The sequence below is a fragment of the Saprolegnia diclina genome, assembly GCF_000281045.1.
Source record: "Saprolegnia diclina VS20 unplaced genomic scaffold supercont1.78, whole genome shotgun sequence".
NCBI classification, from domain to species: Eukaryota; Oomycota; class Saprolegniomycetes; order Saprolegniales; family Saprolegniaceae; genus Saprolegnia; species Saprolegnia diclina.
In genome coordinates, this window is record NW_008246145.1 from 114,371 (window position 1) to 132,841 (window position 18,471).

The 18,471-nt window shown below is 59.8% G+C and overlaps 3 protein-coding genes across 3 annotated transcripts; 2 read left to right on the top strand and 1 right to left on the bottom strand.

Moving 5' to 3' along the window:
* Nucleotides 1-165: 165 nt before the first annotated feature.
* Nucleotides 166-4,520, top strand: SDRG_14816 (hypothetical protein; the record flags this gene model as incomplete). Its single annotated transcript, XM_008620971.1, has 24 exons — nt 166-356; nt 403-593; nt 643-708; nt 766-815; nt 859-924; nt 969-1,040; nt 1,085-1,175; nt 1,225-1,262; nt 1,310-1,444; nt 1,490-1,573; nt 1,629-1,711; nt 1,754-1,837; nt 2,532-2,572; nt 2,618-2,703; nt 2,753-2,841; nt 2,883-2,963; nt 3,010-3,205; nt 3,255-3,317; nt 3,376-3,472; nt 3,518-3,924; nt 3,971-4,031; nt 4,075-4,205; nt 4,249-4,286; nt 4,332-4,520. The coding sequence occupies 24 exons, from the start codon at nt 166-168 to the stop codon at nt 4,450-4,452; spliced, it is 2,562 nt and encodes an 853-aa protein (XP_008619193.1). The 3' UTR covers nt 4,453-4,520.
* A 69-nt stretch (nt 4,521-4,589) lies between these two features.
* On the bottom strand, nt 4,590-6,547 carry SDRG_14817 (hypothetical protein). The gene is made up of 5 exons (XM_008620972.1): nt 6,351-6,547; nt 6,253-6,303; nt 6,077-6,208; nt 5,122-6,034; nt 4,590-5,070 (listed from the first exon to the last, which is right to left on the bottom strand). Exons 1-5 carry the CDS (start codon nt 6,485-6,487, stop codon nt 4,636-4,638), a joined length of 1,668 nt encoding a protein of 555 aa, XP_008619194.1. The 5' UTR covers nt 6,488-6,547; the 3' UTR covers nt 4,590-4,635.
* A 489-nt stretch (nt 6,548-7,036) lies between these two features.
* On the top strand, nt 7,037-18,043 carry SDRG_14818 (FKBP12-rapamycin complex-associated protein). Its single transcript, XM_008620973.1, has 50 exons — nt 7,037-7,673; nt 7,719-7,820; nt 7,909-8,001; nt 8,051-8,147; nt 8,193-8,321; nt 8,398-8,949; nt 8,998-9,095; nt 9,136-9,259; nt 9,307-9,407; nt 9,456-9,578; nt 9,625-9,720; nt 9,769-9,879; nt 9,924-10,062; nt 10,112-10,256; nt 10,282-10,374; nt 10,417-10,475; nt 10,519-10,689; nt 10,762-10,863; nt 10,914-11,065; nt 11,110-11,224; nt 11,275-11,612; nt 11,656-11,754; nt 11,846-12,218; nt 12,265-12,331; nt 12,381-12,601; nt 12,651-12,700; nt 12,746-12,979; nt 13,031-13,158; nt 13,412-13,510; nt 13,559-13,696; nt 13,746-13,909; nt 13,957-14,117; nt 14,214-14,370; nt 14,432-14,596; nt 14,642-14,954; nt 15,008-15,128; nt 15,183-15,363; nt 15,410-15,562; nt 15,612-15,755; nt 15,803-15,887; nt 15,933-16,135; nt 16,184-16,268; nt 16,314-16,419; nt 16,471-16,554; nt 16,603-16,779; nt 16,831-16,959; nt 17,013-17,184; nt 17,237-17,400; nt 17,448-17,680; nt 17,731-18,043. Exons 1-50 carry the CDS (start codon nt 7,044-7,046, stop codon nt 17,993-17,995), a joined length of 8,241 nt encoding a protein of 2,746 aa, XP_008619195.1. The 5' UTR covers nt 7,037-7,043; the 3' UTR covers nt 17,996-18,043.
* The last annotated feature ends 428 nt before the right edge of the window (nt 18,044-18,471 follow it).

The window sequence follows — 18,471 nt, forward strand, 5'->3', positions numbered from 1 at the left end:
TGAAGTTTCATGAAGGATTCCTCAACTGTCGTAACCCTTGGACCCACCGACCGACTTGCGTAGCGATCGTCGCGCATGACAAGCGAAACGGCGTTGCAAAAATCACGTGTTCCAAAACGCGCGTCCTCGGTGGCCACGCTCCAAAGCCTCGATTCGAACACGGATATGATAGCGCGCAAGTACGATGCGATCGCGCCCGAGATTCGGCAGTACCTGCGCGCGACGCTCACGCCTCTGATCTCCATATTTGCCCACGCGATGCACATGCGCCGCCTCCGCGCCTTTCTTTGCTGGCGCATGCATACGACCAAAGCCGCCGTGTGCGCTGCTCAGACACTCGTCGTCGATCGCCTTCGGTACGTTCGTCTGTCCTATCAACATCCACGTCACGTCGCATGGCAGCCTCGTCGCGCGCGGGCTTGTTCGCGCGCGCCAGGCCGAGCAAATCACCGCGCGCCTCTCTCGCGTCCTCATACGGTCGAGGATGAAGCAGCTTTTGCATGGCTTTTTGCACTGGAAGGTCGTCGTGACGCAGTATGCTCAGATCGCGTCATATGCGCCCGAGTACATGCACTGGATCGCGCAGCACCCGAGTACGTTCGGACGTGATTGTGGACAACGATGGAGGCTTCGTGCTTGTAGCGCACTTGCCGTTGCTCCAAGTGCGTGATGCGCTACTTCAGTGCAAGGCGACGCTGCTACTCCGTGGTAGCTAAAATGCCGAGGGATTCCTAGGAGGTCGATAACCCTTGGATGTCATTGTAGCGGTCGCTCGGTGTCGCCCGTGCCGCCACGCGTGGCACATATGGAAGCGAGTACATGCTCTTTCTCATGTTTCGGTTCTACACCACAGACTAGGTAACTTGGAGCTGGCCCGTAATGGCGCAGTGTCTCCAGCGCCTCCATCTCGCGTTCCTCTTGCACGTACGTTTGTTCAGAGGATCGAGCGACTCGACGGAATAGCGTAGCGATGGCGGACGTATGCGCAGGCAAAACACACGTGGCAGCTTGTCACAAGCACGACGTGTGCGCGGCTGCGCGTACGCAGTGCTCTTTGAAACGGATATGACGTGGCGCTCTGTAGACGCACCGCGTGCGCGTCGCTGTCCAGCGCTGGCGCTACGAGACCGCAGACCGTCAGCACGCGCGTACACTGCGCGTCGTCACACGTCTCGGTAGAGGACTGCACTCTCTATTGGCATGTTGCAACCATAGACAATATAGCGCACAAGCGGGTTGTGATGTCGCAGGTCTTTGCGCGGGTATGCCCGATGTGTGGTAGCGGTGTAAGGACTTGGGTGTGTCGTAGTGGCAGGCGACCGGTGGTCGTTGGCACCACGAGCGAGCGCGGGTGCGGACCCTTGTATCGTACCTGCACCGCGCACGGCAGTCGAAACTCGAAGTGGCATGGACTCGCTGGTCGACCGCGCTGTGGAGGCGCCAGGTACACGTGCAAGACTGGATCATATCGTACCTTGCACCGCTCTAGCGCATTGAGCAGCGACTGCAGCGCATTCTCCGTCGGCGAGCGCATCGCTACCTCGACCGAGCAGTTCTCGCTCTGCGCCTTCATGTACTGCACGACACGTCGACTGCAGAACGTTCTCGAGCTTACTTTTGCATCGTAGAGTATCACGCAACTGCACTGCATCGAGGCACGGCACTCGCAGCAGCAGTGGCGCTCTGGCACGACCGCGGCGATGTGTCTTCGGTACACAATCATGCCTCGACAGCTGCTAATATCGACGCCTAGTTTGTGGCGCCAGCGTCAGCGCCACCGCTTGATTCGCGGCTTTATCACGTGGCAGCACCACAATGCACTCGCGCGTCACGCCGAGTTGTCGATGCGACGCCAACGCCTTCGCGCGCACTGGCGACGATGGCAAGCGCAGCACCACCTCTCATTGGAGTTGCATCGTCGAGCGCACACTGCAAGGCAGCGACTGCAGTGGCGCCACGTATAGAGTCCAAACCCGCCAAATCGGCTGTGAAACGGGCGAGCATTAGGTGGCAGCGGGGTTTCAACGCTGGCGACGTCGCGTGCTGGCGGCGCAGGCGCTGCGGTCCACGGCGTTTGCGACCTGGAAGAGTCGCTTGAAGATGCTGAGAGCCCATCGAACCCGGGCGTATCGCTGCCTCCAGCGCCTCCATGTACGCCTTTGGTGGCAGCAGTGGCGCGGTTCGTAACCCTAACCTTTCCTAACCTCATCTCGCATGGGCGCTAGGGGCACACTACCGCCAGAGGTGCGCGTACCTCGCAGCACTGGGAGCTCCGATGCGCTGTGCTCTCGATGTTGCAAGTGCGAAGCTCCTCGCGCAGACCCTGTGCTTTTCGTCATGGAAGCTACGCGCGATGACGGCCAAGTCTTTTCTACTGGTACTACGAGCATACTGCGAGGGTCGACTTGATCTACTCACGTAGTCAACAACGAATACCAGGCTTTGCAAAGAAAGGACCAAGCAAACGCGCGCGACGTGCTTTCTACAGTGCGCAACGTAAGAGAGGAGAAGTGCTCCATGAGCGTCGATAGGTGGAAGAGCATCGTGACGTCGACCACGCTGCAGCGACAACGTACGAGCGAGGACGCTATAACATAGCTAGTAGTTATGAGCGTAGGTGGCTCCTTCAAGGCCCTTGCGCAGGGACTGTCGGCGCAGCTCGAACAATCAACGCTCCGGCACTTCGTGCATCGTCTTGTCGCGGTAGCTACTACACCAGCAAAACGACAATAATGTCATGCGTGCACTGTAGCGCTGGCGCGGTTGGGCAGCGACACGAGGTCGCCACCGACGGCTCTTGCACCGCGTGCGGCGGCAACGACGGACGCGCCGGCTCGAGCGGTGCGTCACCTCGCTTGTACATTGTCCCAACATCCTTGTAGGGTAATGGCCATCTGGCGACAGCATGTGCGGCGACGTGCACGCTTGGCGACACTGCGACAGTCGCGAGCACGCATGTTGTCGTATGTACTTGATCAGATGCACCACAGATGATGCAACGTGTCGTAGCGAGTTTGGGTTTCGGCGATGGACAGCGCTGGTGACGTGGCGGCGTCGCCTGCGTCAGCTCCGTGCGCGCTGGCAACGCGGGTGCCGACGTCAGTGCGTGCGCCGACTCTTTGATGCGTGGCGACGCATTTTTGTGGACCATCGACAGACCTGTCGCCGGGCGGTGGCACAGTGTGCGCACAAGGCAGCGTTCGCGGTATCCTACTAACGATAGAGTTGCGTTACTACCGTTGATCCGCTGGCAGATGCGTCGGGCCGCGTGGGGCCAATGGCGGTGCGCACAGCTATGCCTCTGTGACCACGAGGCGGTACTACGATCACCACTTGCTCGCACCGACGACCTTATGATTGTCTTGTGTGGTGTAGACACTACGTCGCACACTGGTTCGAGTCTGGACGAAATGGCACCAGTATGTGCTGCGCGCGCGGCAGATGCAAAGGCAGCTGCGCCGGTGCCTACGAGGTGCCGTCGCTGGCGCTGCGACGGTAGCCGTCACTGTCGATGTAGGCGCGCTACAAGCCGCGTATCGCTGTGCGTGGCAGACGTGGCAGATACACACGGCCGTCTCGCGGCATCTCGCACGGACCGCAAAGCCAGTGGCCGAGGCGGCTGCGATTGTGACTACGGTGGAGCTATCGACGCCACTTGAATGTGAACGGAGCGACTGCGCGACGCACACGGACGTGTACGAGACAGAGAGCGCCGTGGCGCTGAAGGAGCTTCAAGCCGCCCATGCAGCGCTCTTGACGGTCTATGAGCAGCGCCAGCAAGACGCCGGTGAGTATCTGAGGGAGCGCGCGGTATGGCGCCGCCAACTCGATGACGTCTTAAGCGAGAAGACGCAATTGATCCGAGTCCTCGACGAGTGCAAGGCACGACTCGTGACGGCCAAGCATCTCGCCCACGACAACCGCGTTGGCCCTTGCACCAAGTCTTAGCCTCTCAGACCGGGTGATGTAGGCGCTGCGGGCTCTTGTCGCCGACTCAAGCGCCCAGCGACAGCAGATCGCGCAGCTCACAGGTACCTCACTTGCTTAGCGGCCGAGAACGTCGTAACTGGATAGGACGATGCGCCCTTGGCGAACGTATGCTCCAGCGACTCGAACTCGAACTCACCAACGAACGGTCCGAGCGCGCTCGCGAACTGGATGCGCACCATGCACACACAACCGAGCTCACGTTGCAACTGGCCACGGTATGTAGCGCGCTGCAGCTCGTGTCGATGCGCACGCGTGTAGGTGCGCGAACACTGCACGCACCTTGAAGACATGGAACGGTATACCTGTGTTGCAATGTTGTCGTATCTACCTCTGGACCGTAGCTACAACATCAAGCTCCAACACAAGCTCGCGCTGCAGGAAGACCGCTGGCAGCGCGCCAAGCTCGCGAGCTTTGAAGCGACGTTGCAGCGCATGGACGCGACGACCAAACCCGAGCCCTAAGCTCCCCTACCCTCCTTCGACAAAAATCGGCAAAATTACCAAACTATATGCATACTATCTTTGTCCAGTGGTATCAATCGCTCCAAAAAACTGCTCTCGCTACGAATCTGGATCACGGGCTATCCTCTCCGTCGCCATGTCGACTCAGACATATCACATTGCGTTTGCAGGTTATAGAAAGGACTAGACGATCGTAAACTCGGCGTATTCGAGCTGTGCGAGCGCGCAGAGACCCTCTCGCATCAAGTCTTTGGTCGGGTACAGCGGCAGGTCGATGCGGTTGAAGCACGCGTGGGCCCGCGGGTAGACACCGCGCGTGTAGCGAATCGCTTCAACAGTGAACGGGCAGAGTCGACCGTCAAAGCTCGTGAGACCTGGAAACCCCTGGATCGGCACGCGGGACGAGCCGGTCGTAAACTGCAGCAAGTGCCGTCGCTGCGTCGGCGTCATCTCGCGCACGAGGGCCCAGAACCACTGCGCAGTCTCCGTCGCCGCGTGCGCCAGAGCCATCTTGGTGCAGCGCTCCCACTCGCTCACGTCAATGTCGGCCGCAGTCCCGAACAGTAAGAGGCCGAGCTCTTGGTAGTCAAACGACAAAAGCACGTCGGGTGGCATGACCTACCCTCGAACAACTCGTCAGACAACCAAAGTAACGACAGGAAGGACAACCTCGTTGAACCCGCGCAGGAGCGACGCAAGCGGCTGCGCGATCCGGTCAAACAAGAGGTATTGGACCATACAGTCCACATACGCCGATCGATTCGCAAGTGTCACGGGCATGTCGTGGCCGTTCTGGACCAAAGCCACGAGGTCCTTATCAGTGCCCGTCGAGACAGTAAAGTCCAAGCAGAGGTCGTCGACCGAGGACGCGGTCGCAACGTAGTGCAAACTGGAGGCGGTGACAGGATCGAGAAAGGCAATGTCGGCGACCGAGAGCGGCGCGCCGACCAGTGCTTTTAACAGCGGCACACAGAGCGGCTGCGGCAGCACTTGGCCTTCCAGGAGTGCCCGCGCAAGCAGCCGGCCCACAGCGCGAAAGGCAGACAAGTTGGCCGCGTCGAGGCTCGTCGTCGGGTCAATCATGTATGCCCCGTCGTCTTTGTGGTTGATGCAAAAGAGACCGCGCGACGGCGCCAAGATGGCCGCGAGTACGAGGCTGTACCACTCGCGCTGGAGGCCACCGGCGTCGACGCCACTCTCGCCAAGCATTGTGATGCTGGTCGTCGAGCAGAGAGAGGCATGTGGGATCTGCAAGAGCATATCTATCGACTCGAACGCGAGGTCTCGGTACACGTTGAGCTTTGTCGCGGGTCGCGACGTGTGGCTGAGCACAGTGCATAACGCAGCGACCTTGGTGGTAAAGGATGCGTCCTGAAGCGCGAGGAGGTGGCGCCACTGCCACAACGCAAGCGTCTCGCCAAACGCGGGGGCGACGTCGGGCGACAGAGACGCCAGCGGCGTCCACGCCACCGTGGCAGCTAATGCGTCGTAGGTAATCACGTACTGGCCATGCATGGACTCGGACGAGGACCACTGCAGCACACCGGCCGGCGACAGAGTGCGCGCCCACTGTTTGCGGCGCCTACCATCGAGTCGTCAGAGGTATGGATCGCGACCAGCGTACATGGCACTCTGCTGCCGGAGACTCAAGGCAGCGGTCGGTACAGTGTCTTTGGTGGCGTCGCAGAGGACGCAGTGCATTGTGCGAAGCTGGTTTTCGAAGGCGCAGATCGGACACGCCCAGCGCACGGCGTTGCTACAGCCAGGATAAGGAAAGGGATGCTGGCATGCAGGACCCACGGATCATCGAGGTTCTGGCGCTCGAGGCCGTCTGCAAAGTTACCTAAAAAGCTATGGGCGAAGTGAGAGAAGCGATGATACTGGGGACATCGAGGTACTCTTGTTCGAGAAGCGCGGCTTGAGTCGGGAGGCAGCAGCAGTGGCGCAAGATGCACCACGCCACGTACAGGCACGCCAGCCCCAGCGCCACTTGCAGCACGAGTGCGATCGGCATCTTGCCGTCGTCGTAGCTCATGGTCGCTGCTTGGAAATGCAATTGTGATTTACCAAAGGCTCGGGACAGGTCCGTTGGACACTGGTATCTCGTCTCTGCACGGGAATGCGCCACGTCGGGTTATCCGGATGGGTCAAATAATGGCTGGTTTTCGGAAAGGACATCGGATTTGTATGTAAGTCTTGCCAAGTGATAGGCCGAGTATACAAACCACCAGCTTAAAATCAGCCATAAACTGACCCGGTACGCCCGGCTCGGCGAGGGGCGTGGCACATGCCGAATATAAATACATCCGATTCGGCAGATATGGCATGTGCCGACGACCACAGCTTCAACGTGCGACTCGGCGAACCCGCCGGGTTGTGAGCCGTAGCATCTCGCGTGCGGTCTACGGACGAGAGAGGTCTCTCTTTTGCACCGTATATCGCAGGAGAGAATAGCAGTACTTTTCAGGTCGCAGCCGCCGAGGTATCGGGCGCAGATTGTTGGGTGCTCGATTTAAATCTGGCATGTGCCACATGCCATATGCCACTTTGAACCGGACGGAGTTGCCACAAGCAAGAAGAAGTCCGTGAGCATGCTCAAGCACAAGCTCAAGGATCGGGACGTCGACGCCGTGGCCGCGATCTTGACGCGGCTCCAGGCCAAGGAGGCGACCGTGCGCGAGACAGCGGCCCTTGACCTGCGCGCGGCCGTGGCCACGCTCTCTCGCGAGCTCACGTCCGAGACGTTTGCGCGGTTCCTCTCCGAGCTAACGCCCCGTCTCCAGAGCCTCCTCCAGAGCCCTGCGCTTGGCGACCAGCTCGGTGGTATTGCGGCCGTCGAAGCGCTCATTCCCGTCGCGACCGAGGCGCAGATCATCCGGTTCGCCAACTACCTCCGGTCGTTCTTTGTCACGTGCGAGTCCAAGGACGGGCTCCGCGCCGCAAGCCTCGCACTCGGGAAGCTGGCGTCGACGACCGAGATGGGCATCAGCGGCACGCTCGTCGCGGCCTTTGTCGATTTCGAGGTCAAGCGCGCGTTCGAGTGGCTCACGAACCCGTGCTTTAACAGCAGCCAGAGCCACCGCCGGCTCGCAGCCTGCTTTGTCCTCAAGGCGCTCGCGGTCGCGGTGCCCACGCTCTTCCACGTCAACCTCTCGACCTTCTTTGTCGCGATCTGGCCCGCGATCCGCGATGCCCGTGTCGACGTCCGCGACGCGGCCACGGTGCGCTTGCATCCTTTGCGATCGATGGCTCATAGAAGCATGTAGGATGCGCTCGCTGCGTGCCTCCAGCTCATCTCGATGCGTCAGACGCGTCATCGCGTCCAGTGGTACTGCAAAATCTACGACCAAGTCCAGGAAGGCCTCAACGTCGCGTCGCGCACCGGTCCATTTCGCTCTTCCGAATCCGAATCTGAATCTGAACGTAGGTACGTCGGTGCAGATTCTGCCGACCAAGACGCCCGCATGGGATGCGATTCACGGATCGCTGCTCGTGGTCATGCAGCTGCTTCAAAACACGGGCAGCTTCATGGTGCCCCGGTTCCGCGAGGTGCGTTTTCATTGTTTGCCTCTGCACGATGGACAATATTGTCATGTAGGTGTGCGACATTGTCTTGTGCTACAAAGACTCGCGCGACAAACTCGTCGCGCGGTCTGTGTGCCTCCTCTTGCCGCAGCTCGCCGCGTACTGCCCCGGTATCAACCCTACCCCTCTGGTGTGTGTATCAACGTATCGAGTAGATGCGTTCGTGCGGCACTATCTAAGCACGTGCGTGACGCACCTCATGAAGCGCATGACCACGTACGTCTCGGCGGCCGAGCGCGGCGTCGCCTTCCTCGCTCTTGGCCATCTCGCGCTGTCGGTCGGCGGTACGACCCCGCTGCCTTGTTCATATTTTCTCGATTTTTTTCACATTTATTCATATTATTCATGTTCCGAGTGTAGACCACTTGGTGCCGCAGCTTCCGAGCATTGTCGAGCTCCTCCAGGACGGCATGAAGCGCAACCGGTACTTCTGCATCGAGACGCTCATGTGCGTGGCCCACTTTACGCGGGCGTGCGGCACTGCGTTCGAGCCGTACCTGCCGTCGCTCGTCGAGCAAATGATGGACGGCGGGCTCAACGACCCGCTCGTCGAAGCGCTCGCCGATATCACCAAGACAGTGCCCCTCCTCTTGACCGGCGTCCAAGAGCGGCTCCTCAACGAAATCTCGCTCGTGTTGCGCGGTATCGCTGCCGTATCTCGAAGCACGTTGGACGAGGTCTCTGTAGGGGTGGCCTTTGCGCCGTCGCTCGACGAGAAGCCTCTCAAAGCGCGCAAATCCGGACGACGTGACGAGGTCGCGTCATCGTATCCGGCGTCGTCCGCCGCTCTCTCGCTCTCGCTCAAGACGCTGAGCTGGTTCAACTTTGAAGGCCCATTTTCGATTCTGCCGTTCGTGCGCGACAGCGTCTGCTTGTACCTGACGCACCACGACATGACGGTCCGGAAGCAAGGTACGGACAACATGACAGCGAGAAGAAACACGAGCCAATGCCATGTAGCTGTCGTGGCGTGTGCCAAGCTGCTCTTGCCGACGGCTGTGCCCAAACGCGGCCCGAGTGGCCGCGTGATTGATGAGATCTTGCAGCAGCTGCTCCAAGTACGCACACAGCGTCGTCCAACGTGCTTGATGCCTGTAGGTGGGCATCTCGGACGTCGACTCGAACGTCCGGAAGAGCGTAGTCGAGTCGCTCGACGCGCGCTTTGACGAGTGGCTGAGCCAAGAAACGCACTTGACGCTGCTCTTCTTCCTTCTCAACGACGGTACGTCGAGAATCTGGTTGCTACGACGTACAACGTATGGAGACTAGAGACCCCAAGCATCCGAGAAGGCACCATGTGTCTGCTGGAGCGCGTTGCGCCGCTCAACCCAGCGTTCATCCTGCCGTTGCTGCGCCGCGTGTTGGTCCAAGTACGGCTACCCTTTGATGTCGAGAACGATATCAGCGCGATCGTGTAGCTGCTCACGGAGCTCGAGCATGCGGTGGATCTGCGTATGTTGGAAGACAGCACGCGCCTCCTCGGGCGCCTCATCCGCGGCTCGCAGCATCTCATCGAGCCGTACCTTGGCCGTGTCCTCCAGGTTGGGCGTATGCGGTTTGTATCAATGTATCAACGTCTGGATGTAGGTGCTTTTGCCCAAGATCCAGCATGGCAATGCGATGCAGCAGAACCTGGCGAGCGCGGTCTTGACCACGATTGGCGAGCTCGCACTCGCCGTGCACGTATGCCCTGCTTCACTGTCGTCCCACGACGTATCTCGCTATCTGTAGGAGCCCATGGCGGCGTACGAGCCGGCTCTCTTGCCGCTCATTCTCGACGCGCTTCAAGACCACGGGTCGATCCAGAAGCGCCAAGTCGCCCTCGTGACACTCGGCCAGCTGGTAACAATACGCTACGTATCGTGTTGATGGCACTGTGTGCGTAGACGGGCAGCACGGGCTCGGTCGTGCAGCCGTACATTAGCTACCCCAAGATCCTCGAGGTGCTCTTGGACTTGCTGCAGCACACGGCAGCGACGCCGTGGCAACTGCGCCGCGAAGCCATGAAGACGATTGGCATTCTGGGTCTCTTTCCATATGCTTGTGACGCGTTGTCTGATGGCCAAGGTGATAGGCGCGCTGGATCCGTACAAGTACAAGCTGTGCATCTCGAGTGCGTCGCTGCACGAAGGCAATGTGGAAGAAGGCGGCGTCGGCCTCGGGTCGCTCTCGATGACGCGCAAGTTCAAGCCCACGTACACGACGACCGACGATGTCGCGTATCCATCGTATCGGCTGCCATAGGGACATGGGCCCGAGCATGGACGAGAAGCAGCAGATCGAGCTCCAGCTGTTCACTGCGGCGCCCGTGGGCACGCGCCGTCCGGAGAAGGCCAAGTACGTGCGCCAACTCGCGACAGTGTATGCACTCGCGCATAGAAAGGTGCTGGGCAAGCGCAGCCTCGTGGCCAAGACGCTCGAAGCCGCGACTGTGCTCCGTACGTCGTTGCGCTTGTTTTGCTCTGACATGCATGGTCGTAGCGCTCGATGGATACTTGGACCAAGAGCTCCTCGATACGCTCGACGTCGACTTGGAGCTGGAGCTCGATCCGCGCGCCGTTGCCGTGTCGTCGGAAGCGTACTTTCCGACGGTCGCGATCCACGCTCTGCTCAACATTCTCAAGGAGCCGTCGCTCAGCATGCACCACTATGGTATGTCGCTGATTCCTTTGGATTATCTGGATGATCTGGATGATCTGGATGTTGACGTGGTGTGGATACTAGGCGTGATCCAGGCCATCATGTTCATCTTCAAGTCGCTGAGCCTCCAGTGCGTGCCGTTCTTGCCGTACATTGTGCCACCGTTTCTGCATGTGCTCGCCCGCGGTATCGACGCCACGCCGACCGACGAGGTGCCATGGGGCTTGGTGCGATAGGCGAACCCCGGCTGCGCGACTCGCTGTTTCTGCAGCTCACGGTGCTCACCTCGATCGTGCAAGCGCACCTCGGGTCGTTCTTCCCGGCCATCATTGTGCTCGCGCTCCGCCATTGGCGCGCCCACCTGCCGCAGATCGTCCGCCTCGTCGAGGTACATGGCACGGTATGTTTCGCGGTTGACCTTCAAATTTGCAGAAAATCGCGGTCGCGGTGCCCAGTGATTTTCGCACCGTGTATTTTCCTCAGCTGTTGCCCAAGATCCTCGAAGTGCTCCAGCCCCACCCGCACTCGGACCTGCTCTTCTTTAGCGGTAGCTTGCTCTATCTCGTCGATGCATGCGCGTCATGGAGGCATATATAGAAGCGGCCGATGGCGGTGGCACGGCGGCCACCGGCGCGCCGTCGTCGACGTCCGATGGCACCAGCACGGGCGTGACGTCGGTGCCGAGTACGCTGCCGTCGGGCTCGGACGTCGACAGCCTCACGCTCGACAAGAAGGACGGCACCAAACACCTCTCGTGCGCGCACTTCGGTTGTGAGATGGTTGTTGAGATTCACATTCCCATTAGAGTGCTCGCGTCGATTCAGATGCAAATGGTCCACTTGCTCGTTGTGTGCGGCGCGTCGGTCGACGAAGCCGTGTACCTGCTCTTGCCGGCGCTCACGCGGCTCTTAGAACACAGCGACACGGCGCTCGAGGTCGATCGCGTCTTCTGATATCGTATCATGACTCGGGGCGTAGGTCAAGACGAGCATTGTGACGCTGCTCGCGCAGCTCACGCAGCTCGGGGACTATGAGCACTATGCGGGTCCGCGCCTCTTGCTGCCGTTGCAGCGCGCGGTGCGGGCGACACTGCAGTCCCCGTCGGCCGTCTTTCGACCCGATGTAGTGTCTTTCTCTCTCCGTGGTTTTCATGCAAGACTGGGCGTAGATACGTAAATTTGGCGACGCGGTGCTCTACTGCCTCTGCGCGGTCGCCTTCCAGCTCCAGGACGGCCTTGTGCAGTACACGCCGCTCGTCAAGGCGATCGGCCGCGTCCTCGAGACGCAGCTTGAGCTCAACATCGCGCACCTCGAGTCGCTCGTCGCCAAGCTCGTCGCCAACGACCGGATCGTGCGCGACGACCTCGCGCACGCGTCGCTTTTGACGCCCGAGCTGCAAGCGTGGCTGGACGTGAGCCGCGACAGCCGCGCGCCCGTCGTCGTGCCGGCCGCCACGTCGTCGTCGTCGGTGCCGCGTCTGCATGTCAACCAGCAAAACCTCCGGCGGGCTTGGGAGGCGTCGCAGCGGTCGACCAAAGATGGTACGACGATCCTCTCTCAGTGGTGTGTATCGACGGGTTGTGTCAGATTGGCTCGAGTGGATGCGCCGGTTCTCGATCGAACTGCTGCGCGAGTCGCCGTCGGCGGCCTTGCGGTACAGATCGTAGTCGTACGAGGACGTCGAGAGAGAGCGTGGACCGTAGGTCGTGCTGCTCGCTTGCCCAAGCGTACAACCCGCTCGCCCGCGCGCTGTTCAACTCTGCGTTTGTCTCGTGCTGGAACGACCTGCACGAGCAGTACCAAGACTACCTCGTGCGCGCCCTCGAGACGGCCTTTCAGAGTGACACGATCTCGGCCGAGATTCTCCAAACGCTGCTCAACCTCGCCGAGTTTATGGAGCACGACGTCGAGGCGCTGCCGATCGGTCGGACCCTACCCCTTGCTTGCGGTTTGTCGATACGATGTTGGAGTAGATATTCGCGAACTTGGCGAGCTCGCGCAAAAGTGCCATGCGTACGCCAAGGTACACACTATTGTCTATTGAATATGTACCAAGACGAGCGCGTAGGCCCTGCACTACAAGGAACTCGAGTTTCACACGTCGCCAAGCACGTGCATTGAAGCGCTCATCTCGATCAACAACCAAGTCGGCCAGCCCGAGGCCGCAGTGGGCATCCTCAAGTATGCGCAGCTGCACCACCGCAGCGTCATCCAAGTCAAAGAGTCGTGGTACGAGAAGCTCCAGAACTGGCAAGGCGCACTCGATCTGTACGATGCCAAGCTCGCCGAGCCGACGACCTCGGTAGGAGTTTTGCGTTGGGTTTGATTGGAGTGTTGACATAGGACCTGGTAGGGGGCACTCGACCTTGAAGCGGCAACGGGCAAGATGCGGTGCCTCGAAGCCTTGGGCGAGTGGGAGGAACTCGCGGCCTTGGCCAAGCATGTCTGGGCGTCGCTTCGCCCGTCGACCGACGCGCCGACGTCATTGGTACACTCGACCAATCGTACAACCGGACTCACGTCTACGAACTGTGTAGGTGTCGTCACGCCCCAAGCCCAAGCGAGCGCCGGCGAGCTCGACAGGTACTTGGCTTGTGATGGCGGCGCTGACAAACCCGTGTGTAGCACCTCTGGAAGATGGCAGCAGCAGCTCGGACGAGTCGCATATGACGACCGTCGCCATGCTCGGGTTGACACTTGATAGATTGAAACACGAGTTGTAACGAGGTGGTAGGGCGCGCGCTTGCTGGTGGCTCTCGGAGTGGGACACGATGGAGCAGTACGTGCAAGGTGTGCAGACCAACCCGACGTTGCTCGCGCCGACCTTGCCGGGGTACGTGGCGCCTTGCGGACACGAGTATCAATCTATCGACTACTGTAGGACGGACCCTGAACTGGGCGCGGTCGCGTCGCTCTACAAGTCGGTGCTGGCCGTGCACCACAACCAGTTTGAGGACGCACAGAGCTGGATCGATGCGACTCGCAAGTCGCTCGATACGACGCTCGGCGCGCTCGTTGGGTCTGCTGCCTCGTGCTCTATCCAGCTTGTTGATGCTTGCATGCTGTAGCGAGTCGTACATTCGAGCGTACCGGACCGTGGTGACGCTGCAGCAACTCTCGGAGCTGGAAGAGATCATCGCGTACAAAAAGCTGCGGCTTCAAGTCGGCAAGGCGGACGAGGCCGCCAAGTACAAGCGGCGCATGGTGAAAATGTGGCAAACGCGCCTCACCGGTATCGCAGTCGATCGATGCGTTGACTCGACAATCTGTGCTACGTAGGGTGCAAGCGGGTCGTCGACGTGTGGCAGCAACTCTTGGCCGTGCGGTCGCTGGTGCTGGCGCCCCACGAAGACATTGAGACGTGGCTTCAGTTTGCGAGTCTCTGCCGGCAGTCGGGCAACCTCGCGCTCTCGCTCAAAGTGTTCACGCACGCGCTGGCCGTGCACACACCGGGCCTTGAACTCGCGTCGAATGCGTCGTCGTTCCGCAACGTAGGACGAATGTCGTGACTTGATAGATTGATATATATGGCCTAGATGGGCTTTTCGAATCTCGGGTACTCGGAGAAGGACCACCACCGCGTCGCCTTTGCCTACCTCAAGCATCTTTGGGCCGTCGGCGACAAGCAAAAGGCGCTCAGTGAGCTCGGGACGCTCGTGCAGACGCTCTCGCGTCGATCGCCCCTCACAGGTAGTCCCGTCTTTCCTCTCTGGATTTGGTTGATACCTTGATATTCTATTGACGCTACGACTAGTCGGGGCGGTCGCGACCAACCAAGACGAGGAGATTGTCAAGTGCCACCTCAAGTGGGCCGAGTGGCAGCTGGCGATCCACGAGCAGCAACTGGACCGCGTGCCGATCGCGGCCGTGCTCGGCGCGCTCAAGACGAGCACGGAGCTCGAGCCCTCAAGCTACAAAGGTACGCCCTCTGGCTACCAAGTGGATGCGAACGTTGGATGCGTAGCGTGGCATGCGTGGGCGCTCATGAACTTTCACGTGGCCGAGTACCACTCGCAGCTCCCGCCGGGCTCCAACCAAGTGGGCGGCAAGAAGGAGGACCTCGGACCGTACATTGCGTCGGCGATCGAAGGGTTCTTCCGGTCGATCGCGCTCGGCCGGTCGCGCTGGGCGGCCAACGTCCAGCAAGACATTCTGCGTGTGCTGACGCTTTGGTTTGCGTACGGCCACCGCTCGGACGTGCACGGCGCGCTTGTCTCTGGCTTCCAGAGCGTGAGCATTGAGACGTGGTTAATTGTGATCCCGCAGCTCATTGCGCGGTGGGTCTATCCAAACGCAATGTATCCAAGTATCCAATGTATCCGATGCGTAGGATCCATTCGCCACACCCGCGTATCCAGAGCCAGCTGCATCGGCTCTTGTCGGCGATTGGGACCCAGCACCCGCACGCGCTCATTTACCCGCTCAGCGTCGCGCTCAAGTCGCCGCTCGAGGTATCGTATCCTACTCTCGGTTTGGATAGGATACGACAAGTGGATACACGGTAGGTCCGGCAACGCGCGGCCGAAGCCATTATGAACTCGATGCGCAAAAACTACGTCGACTTGGTCAACGAAGCGCTCCTCGTATCGCGCGAGCTCATCCGCGTCGCGATTCTGTGGCACGAGCTCTGGCACGAGGGCTTGGAAGAAGCGTCGCGCTTGTACTTTGGCGAGCACGATGTCGAAGGTATTCCATCTCGGTTTATAGTCGTTTGGACTAATATAAGTCGTAGGGATGATGGCGGTGCTCGAGCCGTTGCATGCGATGATGGAGAAGGGCCCCGAGACGCTGCGCGAAGTGAGCTTTCACCAAGCCTTTGGGCGCGACCTCAAGGAAGCGTACGACTGGATCCAGCGCTATTTGAGTCCCCACGGCGCCAAGAACGGTGGGTTTGTTTCAACTTGATACTTTCGACTCATTGGGAGGATGGGTAGAGTCGGATCTGAACCAGGCGTGGGACCGCTACTACCACGTCTTTCGTCGCATCAACAAGCAGCTGCCGCAGCTCACGACGCTCGAACTGCAGTACGTGAGCCCGAATTTGCTCCACGCGCACGAGCTCCAGCTGGCCGTGCCCGGTACCCTGGATAAGCGTTTTCGTATCAAGTTGATATTTGGATTGTAGGCACGTACCGCGCGGGCCATGCGATCGTCAAGATTCGGTCGTTTGTACCGACGATGCTCGTGCTCACGTCCAAGCAGCGTCCGCGGTACGGTCGTTGTGCTTGAAAGATTGAAAGATGACGGTGACGCAGGCGCATCACGATCGTGGGGACGAATGGCCTCGAGTACATGTTTTTGCTCAAGGGCCACGAAGATTTGCGCCAGGACGAGCGCGTCACGCAGCTGTTTGGCCTTGTGAACGCGCTCTTGATCAACGACCGGACGACGTCCAAGAAGGACCTCAAGATCACGCGGTATCCCGTGATTCCGCTGAGCCACAACGCCGGCATTGTCGGTGCGTGGCCCCTTTTTCTCGATAGATTGATACTGATGGCCATCGTAGGCTGGGTGCCCAACTGCGACACGCTGCACCAGCTCATTCGCGACTACCGCGAGGCGCGCAAGATCCTCCTCAACATTGAGCACCGGTATGGGACGCTCATTGTGGACAATAAGACAATGTATGGGTCTAGGCTCATGTTGCAGATGGCACCCGACTATGACGTGCTCTGCTTGCTGCAAAAGGTTGAAGTCTTTCAGTATGCACTGGAAAACACTGCCGGCCAAGACCTCTACAAGGTAGAGTCTCGTAAAATGGGCTATATAACGACTTATCGTGACGTGGTGTAGGTGCTCTGGCTCAAGTCGGAAAACTCGGAGGTGTGGCTCGACCGCCGCACCAACTACACGCGGTCGCTCGCCGCCATGTCGATGGTGACTAGAGGCTTCTTGTACACAGAGAGGACAATATTGTACAACTAGGTGGGCTATATTCTCGGCCTTGGCGACCGGCACCCGTCCAACTTGATGCTGCACCGCTTCACGGGCACGATCGTGCACATTGACTTTGGCGACTGCTTTGAGGTCGCCATGCAGCGCGAAAAGTACCCCGAGAAGATCCCGTTCCGGCTCACACGCATGCTCACCAACGCCATGGAGGTTTTGGATAGTTGGATACTTGGATACTTGGATAATGATGGCATGGGATAGGTGAGCGGCATCGAAGGCAATTTTCGCTTCTCGTGCGAGTCGGTCATGCAAGTGCTCCGCGACAACCGCCACTCGCTCATGGCGATGCTCGAGGCCTTTGTCCACGACCCGCTCATTTGCTGGCGCCTTGTACGTTTTGTATCAAGTTGGTATCAAGTTGGCGACCATATGGACTTGCGTAGCTCGCCCCCAACGTGTCGCCGGCCACGAAAGAGAAGCTCGCCGAGTTTGAACCGCCCAAGTCGGTCAAGAAGCCCGCGCCCGTGGTCGCGCCGCCTGTCCTGCCGCCGGTGCCCACGCCCGAGCCCGTCGTCCTCGCGCCGCCACCCGTCGTCCTCGCGCCTGTGCCCGAAGGTACTTCTACTAGAATCACCGGCGCCCTGATCACTATCCTGTCTCGATCTAGCCACCATTCCCGCGGTCGTGGAGCCACCGCCGGCACCGATGACGACGACCAACTCGATGGCGACACCAGCAATGACGGCCGTGGACGCCGACGTCCCGCCCCGTCCGCCGCAGCACCCGGCCGTGGTCTCGCAAAGCTTGAGCAAGTCGATTGCATTCAAGCGGGTACCCACGCGTTGCGGTTGCCGTATCGACTTGATATTTTGATGTAGAACGTCATGCCCAACGTTGAGTCGCATCAGCTGCACCAGCCGGAGCGCCGACCGTCGTTTTCGGGTCGGCCGCCGATGCACGAGAGCGGGAACAACCCGAACTTGCATCTGGAGATCTCGAGCTTGGCCGCGAGCGTCGGCTTTAGCTTGAGTCGCAGCTTGCGCGTGAATGAGCACGTGCCCCTTGACGACCAAGCGACGGCGAAAGCTGCGCCGGTCTCGGCGTCGCAAGCGTAGTCTTCTAGAGTCGCAAGGATACATGTCTCTGATGCTCTTGTGGTAGGGACCATGAGCTGCGCAACCGCAGCCACCGGGAGAAGGAGCTCGTGCACGCACTGGGCCCGGAAGGCGCCGGCGCGCCCCGCGAGGCGCTCAACGAGAAGGCGGTCGCCGTCATTCGACGCGTGCAGGCCAAGCTCACGGGCCGCGACTTTGACGACTGCCGCGAACCGCTCAGCGTCTCGGATCAAGTGCAGCGTCTGATCACGCAGGCCGCGTCGCACGAGAACCTCTGCCAGTGCTACATTGGCTGGTGCCCCTTTTGGTAGTTGCCGGAACAATGTACATATTGTCTATGACACGTTGGCGATCTCGCGACAGATGGCAGTACGGAACCTTGGTTGCTACGTGCTCGTACCACTGTATCCGACTACCGAGTTGTTGCATGAAGGACATATATAAAGAGCTGGGAACAAACATGGAGAGCTGGCAGCGAAGAGCTGCAGCGTCACCGTTGCCAAGCCAAGCAGCAGTCAAAGCGCGGAAGCCGTCGTCGTGCCATTTTGTCACTCTGGCGTACGACCCGGCCAAATATGGTAATCAGCATCAGCCGTGGCGGCCCCTACTACTGTAGTACTAGTACCTATCAGCGATTCCTACGACGAGCTGTCGGCTGACGATCTGCTGCAAGTAGCCAGCCAGTTACTTGATGTACCGTGGGACACTGGTGTCACTACGCAGCTTTGGCGGCAACGTCGACCCGATTCATTTGCATCACCCCATACAAATTGTCTGAATTGCGAGA

What these genes read in the sequence shown, in the direction of transcription:
- SDRG_14817 (XM_008620972.1), bottom strand. Translation starts at nt 6,487, where the DNA reads ATGAGCTACGACGACGGCAAGATGCCGATCGCACTCGTGCTGCAAGTG. An exon ending in GCCGCGCTTCTCGAACAAGA is followed by an intron (nt 6,304 to 6,350) that starts GTACCTCGATGT and finishes CTTCGCCCATAG; the next exon opens with CTTTTTAGGTAACTTTGCAG. An exon ending in CGCCAGAACCTCGATGATCC is followed by an intron (nt 6,209 to 6,252) that starts GTGGGTCCTGCA and finishes TCCTGGCTGTAG; the next exon opens with CAACGCCGTGCGCTGGGCGT.
- SDRG_14818 (XM_008620973.1), top strand. Translation starts at nt 7,044, where the DNA reads ATGCTCAAGCACAAGCTCAAGGATCGGGACGTCGACGCCGTGGCCGCG. An exon ending in ACAGCGACACGGCGCTCGAG is followed by an intron (nt 11,613 to 11,655) that starts GTCGATCGCGTC and finishes CTCGGGGCGTAG; the next exon opens with GTCAAGACGAGCATTGTGAC. An exon ending in CGCTCAAGTCGCCGCTCGAG is followed by an intron (nt 15,129 to 15,182) that starts GTATCGTATCCT and finishes GATACACGGTAG; the next exon opens with GTCCGGCAACGCGCGGCCGA.